General features: G+C 43.2%; 1 protein-coding gene across 16 annotated transcripts in view; it reads right to left on the bottom strand.

The window, feature by feature from the left end:
- Grip128 (gamma-tubulin complex component 5) overlaps window positions 1-10964 on the bottom strand; it is a 49192-nt gene that overhangs the window by 10242 nt on the left and 27986 nt on the right. For all 16 annotated transcript variants that reach the window (XM_076177952.1, XM_076177959.1, XM_076177948.1 and 13 more), the window contains exons 12-14: window positions 10124-10391; window positions 6549-6774; window positions 201-476 (exon numbers count right to left, since the gene is read on the bottom strand). In XM_076177952.1, coding sequence (XP_076034067.1) covers window positions 201-476; window positions 6549-6774; window positions 10124-10391 — 770 coding nt within the window. The remainder of the gene's footprint in view (window positions 1-200; window positions 477-6548; window positions 6775-10123; window positions 10392-10964) is intronic.

Below are 10964 nucleotides of genomic sequence, written 5' to 3'. Positions count from 1 at the left end.
GAACTGCCTAGTGTAGGCCTCATGGTCTCTTGCAGTCTTCTTCATTCTTAGGATCAGTTTGGTTGCTGTTCTTTGTATTCTCTCAATCTTGTTTATACCCTTCACTCTGTGAGGGGACCATACTACTGATGTTGTGTGCATATATATACATACAGTCAAAAGTTATCCATAAAAAAAATCTGTAAATCCTAAATCCTTACCGGGTAATGTACTGTGATATCATCCAAGACTTTCTCTGACCAATTCAACTTTTTTATTAATATTTCCGAGTCATTATCCTCCCAAGCTGTCTCAAGATCTACAGAATCTGGCACTTCCAGTGGTTCCTTTTGTTCCAGGAGGTCTTCTTCAACACCGACATCTTGTTGTTTCACAAAAACACTGAAACTCTGGGCAAAATCAGGAAATCGGCGGCTAATGCAGTCTTGCAAATGAAGTGTTAGTCCTAATGAATCAATTATGTCTCCACTTTCTATCTGTAATACCAAGCAAAATAGACAATATGACAACCTGAGGGACTAGTTATGTCTGTTACTACACTAAAAAATTTACAGATGTCCTATGTAAACATACATATCATGTAACAGTTAAGTCTTTCAAATAATCAATACACAATTCTGTAATCAGTATTGGTGTGAGCTAGCAGTATAATGGTCTCTGGTTTGAGTCTTGTGACAGCTGGGTTATTTGGAAGCACATTATACTAATACCGTCTGGGGTATTGGCTGCTTGTTATTGTGGCAAAGTAACATGCAGTCGATACTTTAGGGTCTATATGGGGCGCCCCTACGGACCAGAGCCACACATCATTTTGTCTATGATAGAAGAAATTCTGTTCATAGAGAAATGATGACACTTTTATACTACGACTGTCCCTCCGTTATGCTGTCCCCCAACCCCTTGTTGCTGTCCTGTACCATTTCTCTGAGTATTCTCTTTCTGATTGGGGGATTTCCCTGTGGTGGGGGAAAAGAATACTGCCACCAAGTTTTCCCACTTGGATCGTAAGAGGCGAGAAGAAAGGGACGGGGAGAGGGACTAGGCATCCTTCTCCCTGTAGCCCCAAGGGGCAACTTCCTAAATCGAAAAGAAAAGGCATAAGGGGTGCTGGCGGGCCTCGGGCCAGCACCCTAAGGTTTGGGTCTTTTAATGTGCGTGGATGTGGTACAGATGAGAGTAAAAGGGAAGAGATAGGTAGTATGTTTGTGAGAAGAAAGTTGGATGTGTTGGCTTTGAGTGAAACTAAGTTGAAAGGGAAGGGTGAGTGTATGTTTGGGAGTGTAAGTGGGAGGTTATCAGGAGTGAAGAGAGGGCGAGGGAGGGAAGGGGTGGCTATTCTAGTAAGTGAGGAGATAGGTAAAGGGGTAGTGGAGTGGAAAGAGGTTTCCTCAAGGATAATGTGGATGAAGGTGAAACTGGGAAAGGAGATGTGGGTCTTTGTAAGTGCATATGGGCCGGGCAGTGAGAAGAGCATGGAAGAAAGGGAGGCCTTTTGGATAGATTTAAATGAGTGCATAGAGGGTTTAGGAAGAAATGTCAATGTAATAGTACTGGGAGACCTTAATGCTAGAGTGGGAAATGGTCCAATCGATGGAGTGGTTGGGAAGTGTGGAGTTCCAGGAAAGAATCGTAGTGGAGAGTTGATGGTGGAAATGTGTCTAGAAAGAGAGTTGATGATAGCAAATACAGTGTTTCGGAAGAAAGTCAAGCATAAGTACACATGGGAGAGGGTGGTGGAGGGAAGGGTGGTAGATAGAGCGCTAATGGATTATGTAGTGGTAAATAGGATTATGATAGGAAGAGTTAAGGATGTACATGTGCTAAGGGGAGAGGGTGGGGGAATATCAGATCATTTTTTGGTGGAAGGTAAGTTGAGAGTGGAGGATAGATGGAGAAGGAGGAAAGGGACAAAAGGTAGGGAGGTTCTTAGAGTGAACTCCTTGAATGAAAAGGAAAAGGAGAAGGAGTACGAAAAGAAGCTGAAGGAGGAGTGGGAGGGAGTAAAGGATAGAGCAGAGATGGGTGTGGAGGAGGAATGGGGATGGTTCAAGGAGGGAGTCTTAAAGTGTGCAAGGATGGTGTGTGGAACAAGAAGGACAGGGGGAAATAGAAGAAAGGGTAGTGAATGGTGGGATGAGGAAACAAAGAAGGTTGTAGAAGAGAAGAAGCGAGCATTCACAGATTGGTTACAAAAGAGGACAGGGGAGTCATATGAGACGTACAAAGAAAAGAAAAGAGAAGTAAAGCAAAAGGTAAAGGAGGCAAAGAGGAGAGCAGATGTGAAATGGGGTAGGAGTATGACAGAAAATTTTGAAAGTAATAAAAAGATGTTTTGGAAAGAAATTAAGAGAGGAAGAGGAGGCGAATCAAGTAGGGAAGAAAAGGTAAAAGGTACAGATGGAGAGTTGATAATGGAAGAGATGGCAGTGAGGGGAAGATGGGCAGAATATTTTAGGGAGTTGCTGAATGTGAAGGAGGATAGGGAAGGAAAGATAGCTGCAGTGGGAAATACGAAGAAAATGAGAGTGATGAGTGAGGAGAATGGAGGAGAAATAAGGAAGGATGAGGTGAAGGCAGTTGTAAAGATGATGAAAGCAGGTAAGGCACCTGGTCTGGATGGATGTCATGCAGAATGTCTGAAAAAGGGAGGTTCAGTGATGGTGGACTGGTTGGCGAGATTATTTAATGTTTGCTGGAGAGAGGGTAGAGTACCGGAGGACTGGAGTAGTGCCTGTATAGTTCCTCTTTACAAGGGAAAAGGGGACAAGTGTGAATGTAGTAATTTCAGAGGGATTAGCCTGTTGAGTGTAGTAGGGAAGGCTTATGGGAGAATCTTAATTGAGAGGATTAGGAGAGGAACAGAAGGAGTAATTGGTGAGGAACAGTGTGGTTTTAGGACGGGTAGAGGTTGTGTAGATCAGATCTTTGTGGTAAGACAGATATGTGAGAAAGCTATAGGAAAGGGGAAGGATGTTTTTTGGGCTTTTATGGATCTGGAAAAGGCTTATGATAGGGTAGACAGAAAGGCACTGTGGGAGGTTATGCAGATTTATGGGATAGGAGGAAAGCTTTTGGGAGCTGTCAAGAGTTTTTATGTGAGTAGTAGAGCATGTGTTAGGATTGGAAATGGAGAGAGTGAGTGGTTTGAAGTAAAGGTGGGACTTCGTCAAGGATGCGTTATGTCGCCCTGGCTGTTCAACTTATACATGGATGGGGTGGTGTGAGAGGTGAATGCTAGGGTAGTGAGTCAGGGATTGGAGATGGTTAAAGAAAATGGAGAAAAGTGGGAGGTGAGCCAGCTGTTGTTTGCGGACGACACTGCGCTTGTGGCAGGGTCAGAGGAGGGATTGAGGAAGCTGGTGGCAGAGTTTGGGAGAGTATGTGATAGAAGAAAGCTAAAGATAAATGTGGGTAAAAGTAAGGTGATGAGATGTACAAGGGGTGAAAGTGGCAGTAGACTGGAAGTGAACATTAAGGGAGAGCGACTGGAGGAAGTGGATAGTTTTAGATACTTGGGTGCAAGTGTAGCAGGAAAAGGTGGAGTGAAGGTGGAGGTAGAATGTAGATTGAGAGAAGCGAGTAAATGCCTTGGTGGTTTAAAGAGTGTAATGAGAAATAGACATTTGGGAATGGATGCGAAGAGGAGACTGTATGAAGGAGTGATTGTGCCAACAGCACTGTATGGGGCAGAAACGTGGAACATAAGAGAAGAAGAGAGAAGGAGTTTGAATGTGTTTGAGATGAGGTGTCTGAGAAGTATGGCGGGGGTTACTAGGCTAGATAGAGTGAGAAATGAGGAGGTGAGGAGGAGAACAGGGGTGAAAAAGGATTTGGGAGATAGGGTTGATGAAAGAATATTAGGATGGTTTGGACACATGGAAAGAATGAGTGAAGAAAGACTAGTAAAAGAGGTATGGAAGGCAGATGTGGAGGGAGTGAACATGAGGGGACGTCCTAGGATGAGGTGGATGGATGGGGTGAAGGGGGCTTTGGGGAAGAGGGGAATGTCTGTTGAGGAAGGAAGGGAGAGGACGGAAGACAGAGGTGAGTGGAGAATGGTTGTATATGGATGATGTTGTGACTGCATGAGGAGGAATGGGCGGGGGGGTGGGGGTGGGGTAGTATGTGTGAGTAAATTTTGACGCAGCCCGAAGGGATTTCTCCCCGTCCTCTCCTTATATGCAAAGGGGGACGGAGAGGGGGGGTCGCCGATTAAATGAAGCGGCCTTGCTGTGGATGTACTGTGTCTTGCGACACTGCTTCTGACCCAGGGCGGTGGGCGGGGTGCAGGGATGACCCGTCATCCAGGAGGTGCTCAGATGAGAGGAAGGGTGGGAGGGGTGTGGAGTGTATTTGGGGATGAAATGGGTGGGAGTGTTTTTATGCCTTTCCCTTTTTGGCTACCTCCCTTGGAAGGGGGAAAAAGCCTTGGTATATGTATGTATGTACATTATACTAATATAAATATTTAAAATAGCACTATTATAAAGATGGGGATGGAATGGGTGGGAGTGGAATTTATGCGTTTGTTTTTTGGCTACCTTCCTTGTAAAGGCTTATTCACACATGTCAGTGCCGTATCAGTGACATGTCCGCTCAGTGCTTCAGTGTCAGTGAAAAAAAAATATTGTTACTTTGAATTTGACTGACGCATTCACACACGTCCAGCGCAGTACCATGTTTTGCCTCTCAGTGTCAGTTCAGTCTCTGTCCCGTTAAGTTTAGTATCGTCGCCACCGATATTTTTTAGATTTTCACGGACGTAGGACGAGTGTTGTGAGCTGCTTGGAGAAAATGAACGACGAACTGCTCATTGAACTGGTGCAAAACCATCCTGTTTTTGTATCATTTGTCACATTTGTGGTTGTAAGTGGAGGTTGCAAAACATGGTTGTAAGTCCTGGTTGTAAGTCCTGGTTGTTAGTCTTGGTTGTAAGTTGCATAAGTTGTGGTTGTTGGCGGTTTCAAGTGGTGGTTGTAATTTAGTGGTAAGTTGTCATTGTAAGTCAAGGTTGTAAGTGGTGGTTGTAAATCATGGTTGTAAGTTGTTCTAAGTGGTGGTTGTAAGTTCTGGTTGTAAGTCATGGTTGTAAGTCACGTAGGTGGTGGTTGTAGGTTGCGGTTGTAAGTCGTGGTTATAAAGTCATGGTTGTAAGTTGTGGTTGTTAGTCATGGTTGTAAGTTGTGGTTGTTAGTCATGGTTGTAAGTTGTGTAAGTTGTGGTTGTAAGTGGTAGCTGTTAGCAGTTTCAAGTGGTGGTTGTAATTCAGTGGTAAGCCGTTGTTGTAAGTCGAGGTTGTAAGTGGTGGTTGTAATTGGTAGTTGTAAGTTATGGTTGTAAGTGGTAGTTGTTGTTGTTGTCGTTCCCTAGACTGTGTGTCCGAGCAGTCCCGTGTAACTCGTAGTTGTAAGTTGTGGTTGTAAATCGTGGTTGTAAGTGGTAATTGTAAGTGGTGGTTGTAAGTGGTGGTTGTTGTCGTTCCCTAGACTGTCCGAGCAGTCCCGTCTCCCCAAGGAAGGCCACAGCCGAAACTGGGTTTTCCCACAAATCCTTTATAGAGTGTATGTTGTGTTGTTTGCGTGCATGATTGTGTATAATACAGTCTTCCATTATGTGTTGTGTTGTAAGTGGTGGTTGTAAATTGTGGTTCTAAGTGGTGGTTGTAAGTATCGATTGTAAGTCGTGTAGGTGGTGGCTGTAGGTTGTGGTTGTAAGTCATGGTTTTAAGTTGTGGTTGTAAGTCATGGTTAAATGTGGTGGTTGTAAGTGGTGGTTCCAAGTCGTAGTTGTAAGTCGCGGTTGTAGGTCGTGATTGTAGGTCGTTCTTGTAAGTGGTAGTTGAAAATCGTAGTTAAAGATTATAAGTCTTGGTTGTAAGTCGTGTAAATCGTCGTTGAAAGTGGTGGTGGTAAGCTGTGGTTGTAAATGGTGGTTGTAAGTCGTGGCTGTAAGTCATGTAGGTTGTGGTTGTAAGTCATGTAAATCGTGGGTGTAAGTGGTGGTTGTAAGTCACATAAATCATGGTTGTAAGTGGTGGTTGCAAATGGTGGTTGTAAGTGATGGTTGCCAAGTCCACATCTGTAAACTTTGCCATATTGGAAATCACTGACCACAGGGTGCGGCGTCACCACTGATATGTGTGAATAGACACCACAGAAGCGACACAGATATCACTGACACTGAACTGACACGGTACTGATATGGCACTGATGTGTGTGAATCAACCTTAAGGGGGAAAAAGCCATTGGTATGTATGAAGATCAGAAAGGGGGTTTGCTGATGAAATGAAGTGGCCTTGCTGCATCTCGCTGCAGTGGGCGAGATGCAGAGATGGCCTGTCATCCAGGAGGGCCAAGAAAAGGAGGAGGGAGGGGTGGCAAATAGGAGTGAATTCTCAATTCATATCAATAAGCAAAATGGTAGAAAGATGAATGGTAAATCTCGCAATCAGTAAAAAGATATGCAATAATGGTCTCATTTTTTTTTTCAATACCCATAGTTATATAGAGCAAACATGTACATGCCTAAATTTAAAATAAGGATCTAACCTTAACAAAGAGATGAGAATAGAATTCATGCATCACATCTCCTTCTTCCATGAGCAGTACCCCTCGTAGAAGCTGCAGATGGTCTCTTAGCTTGTATTCAGTGGTCAGAAGTGACAGGAGCTGTGAACTGGAAACATGTTCTTCCCCCTGGATTAAAGGATGCAGTGCAAGGGAAAATATTCTCTCCATAGACAGGCCACGATTGATGCATAACCCTTCAATTGTTCTGCAATATAGAGAAAAAAATATCTGACCTCTCCTCCTTGTTTCTCACTCTACGTAACCTAGTAACCCATACTCCTCCTGCATTTCATCTCAAACACATTTTAACTCCTCTTTTGTGTTCCATGTTTCTGACCCATACAGAAGATCAATGAAAGTGGTCTTCAACTACATAGATGAGATAGTTAAAAAAATAGTGGTTACACTGATAAGACCTAAACTAGAATATGTTGTAACACTGCGGGCACCCAGCACAAAGAAGAATATAAGAAAATTAGAAAGAATCCAAAGAGCAGCAACAAAAAATGGCACCTACACTGTCAAATCTGACATACAAACAAAGATTGGAGAAATTACATCTGTCAACACTGGAACAGAGAAGAGAAAGAGGTGATTTACTCACCATTTACAGAATTATGAAAGGGATGAAAATTCTCGATAGAGACGACTTATTAAAGTGGGACAGAAGAGAAACAAGAGAACACGAAAAGAAACTAAAGAAGGACAGTTATAGAATAGACTTGAAAAAGAATAGCTTCCCACATAGTGATTGATGTCTGGAACAAACTAAACAGAGAAACATCGAGTGCCAAAACTATACATGATTTTACAAATAAACTGGATGCGGAGAGATACGAAAATGGGTCACTATGAGCATAGCTCTCGTCCTGTAAAATACAACTAGGTAAATACAAACTCCTCCTAGCATCCATCCCCAAATGTCAATTTCTCATTACACTTTTTAATCCACCAAGCTATTTACTTGCTTCTCTCAATCTACATTGTACCTCCACCTCCACTCCTCCCTTTCCCACCACATTCACACCCAAATATCTAAAGCTATCCACTTCCTCCAGTCTCTCTCCCTTAATACTCCCTTATATAATATATTCCAACTCCATTATTGACCAACTGGACTACAAACAACAAACTGAAAGGTGGTGGCTACGCTGTGGCCTTGCCTCAACTTCCATCGGGGGAGCAACAACCCCTTGAGGCAGAAGCACTTCAAGGTAAATTCAAGGTAAATAATACAAAGGTAAATTCAAGGTAAATAATACAAAGGTAAATTCAAGGTAAATAATACAAAGGTAAATTCAAGGTAAATAATACAAAGGTAAATTCAAGGTAAATAATACAAAGGTAAATTCAAGGTAAATAATACAAAGGTAAATTCAAGGTAAATACATACATACATATACCAAGGCTTTTTCCCCCTTCCAAGGGAGGTAGCCAAAAAGGGAAAGGCATAAAAACACTCCCACCCATTTCATCCCTAAATACACTCCACACCCCTCCCACCCTTCCTCTCATCTGAGCACCTCCTGGATGACGGGTCATCCCTGCACCCTGCCCACCGCCCTGGGTCAGAAGCAGTATCGCAGGACACAGCACATCCACAGCAAGGCCGCTTCATTTAATCGGCGACCCCCCCTCTCCGTCCCCCCTTGCATATAAGGAGAGGACGGGGAGAAATCCCTTCGGGCTGCGTCAAAACTCACTCACACACACACTACCGCACCCCCCCGCCCATTTCTCCCCATGCAGTCACAACATCATCCATATACAACCATTCTCCACTCACCTCTGTCTTCCGTCCTCTCCCTTCCTTCCTCAACAGACATTCCCCTCTTCCCCAAAGCCCCCTTCACCCCATCCATCCACCTCATCCTAGGACGTCCCTTCATGTTCACTTCCTCCACATCTGCCTTCCATACCTCTTTTACTAGTCTTTCTTCACTCATTCTTTCCATGTGTCCAAACCATCCTAATATTCTTTCATCAACCCTCTCTCCCAAATCCTTTTTCACCCCTGTTCTCCTCCTCACCTCCTCATTTCTCACTCTATCTAGCCTAGTAACCCCCACCATACTTCTCAGACACCTCATCTCAAACACATTCAAACTCCTTCTCTCTTCTTCTCTTATGTTCCACGTTTCTGCTCCATACAGTGCTGTTGGCACAATCACTCCTTCATACAGTCTCCTCTTCGCATCCATTCCCAAATGTCTATTTCTCATTACACTCTTTAAACCACCAAGGCATTTACTCGCTTCTCTCAATTTACATTCTACCTCCACCTTCACTCCACCTTTTCCTGCTACACTTGCACCCAAGTATCTAAAACTATCCACTTCCTCCAGTCGCTCTCCCTTAATGTTCACTTCCAGTCTACTGCCACTTTCACCCCTTGTACATCTCATCACCTTACTTTTACCCACATTTATCTTTAGCTTTCTTCTATCACATACTCTCCCAAACTCTGCCACCAGCTTCCTCAATCCCTCCTCTGACCCTGCCACAAGCGCAGTGTCGTCCGCAAACAACAGCTGGCTCACCTCCCACTTTTCTCCATTTTCTTTAACCATCTCCAATCCCTGACTCACTACCCTAGCATTCACCTCTCGCACCACCCCATCCATGTATAAGTTGAACAGCCAGGGCGACATAACGCATCCTTGACGAAGTCCCACCTTTACTTCAAACCACTCACTCTCTCCATTTCCAATCCTAACACATGCTCTACTACTCACATAAAAACTCTTGACAGCTCCCAAAAGCTTTCCTCCTATCCCATAAATCTGCATAACCTCCCACAGTGCCTTTCTGTCTACCCTATCATAAGCCTTTTCCAGATCCATAAAAGCCCAAAAAACATCCTTCCCCTTTCCTATAGCTTTCTCACATATCTGTCTTACCACAAAGATCTGATCTACACAACCTCTACCCGTCCTAAATCCACACTGTTCCTCACCAATTACTCCTTCTGTTCCTCTCCTAATCCTCTCAATTAAGATTCTCCCATAAGCCTTCCCTACTACACTCAACAGGCTAATCCCTCTGAAATTACTACATTCACACTTGTCCCCTTTTCCCTTGTAAAGAGGAACTATACAGGCACTACTCCAGTCCTCCGGTACTCTACCTTCTCTCCAGCAAACATTAAATAATCTCACCAACCAGTCCACCATCACTGAACCTCCCTTTTTCAGACATTCTGCATGACATCCATCCAGACCAGGTGCCTTACCTGCTTTCATCATCTTTACAACTGCCTTCACCTCATCCTTCCTTATTTCTCCTCCATTCTCCTCACTCATCACTCTCATTTTCTTCGTATTTCCCACTGCAGCTATCTTTCCTTCCCTATCCTCCTTCACATTCAGCAACTCCCTAAAATATTCTGCCCATCTTCCCCTCACTGCCATCTCTTCCATTATCAACTCTCCATCTGTACCTTTTACCTTTTCTTCCCTACTTGATTCGCCTCCTCTTCCTCTCTTAATTTCTTTCCAAAACATCATTTTATTTTAATACAAAACATCTTTTTATTTTAATACAAAAATACCAACCTGCTGATATCATCACTGATTCTGTTGGCAGTTTTATCTTGAAAATGAAATGTAGATGGATGAGTTTCCAGAAGATATGTGTCATCTAATTGGAGAGCTAATGAGTGCAAGCGATCTTGAACTTCACACACTATCTTGTCTTGTACACTGCCCTCATTCTCCATGACTTCAGTTTTATCAACAATTTGTTCTTGTTTGGAATCAGATGCTTCAACTAATAGTTTCTGAACGTTTTCCACAAACTGTTGTTCTAGAGAGCCCTTATCATCTGTTCAAAATATAATAAATTCAAAAGGTCATGGCGTAATCACTTAAACAAGATACAAAATATGAAATTCAAAGACAACTCCATTGTGTGTCTCTTCCCAATACTGCCCTAATTACCATCCAAATAACTTCATCCAATGACCAACAATGAATTCCTGCTCATGGTGGTACTGCAAAATAGATGGTTGAGAGAATCATTTCCCCATCTTAAAATCCCAGAACCTCAAGCTCTTTCTACATGTGAACCCTTTTCTCCTCCCCAGCCAATGACATGGATACTGAGATGGAAATGGGTTGGGTGAGTAGGGGTGGGTACATGCCTTGGCGGGCTATCTCTCTTATAAGGGGGAATAAGTTTTTTGATAAGTAGATAGGCAGATATATATTTACAGAAACATGTAACAATGGAATGCATTCCAGACAACTATTCCCAATGCTAGGATAAAAAGGACTGTCATTCCATCATGATGCACAAGTACTTATATCCAGTGGTGGTGTCATTCTGGAATATTCTCAGCAGCATCTCATTATTACAAGAGCATTTGTGCCAATAATGGAACACTAAGGAAACAGT

The sequence above is a fragment of the Oratosquilla oratoria genome, chromosome 41 (assembly GCF_046742065.1).
Source record: "Oratosquilla oratoria isolate Oo_2021 chromosome 41, ASM4674206v1, whole genome shotgun sequence".
In the NCBI taxonomy this organism is placed as follows: Eukaryota; Metazoa; Arthropoda; class Malacostraca; order Stomatopoda; family Squillidae; genus Oratosquilla; species Oratosquilla oratoria.
The sequence above is the reverse complement of the archived record's forward strand: the minus strand, read 5'-3'. Positions and strand labels throughout refer to the sequence as shown.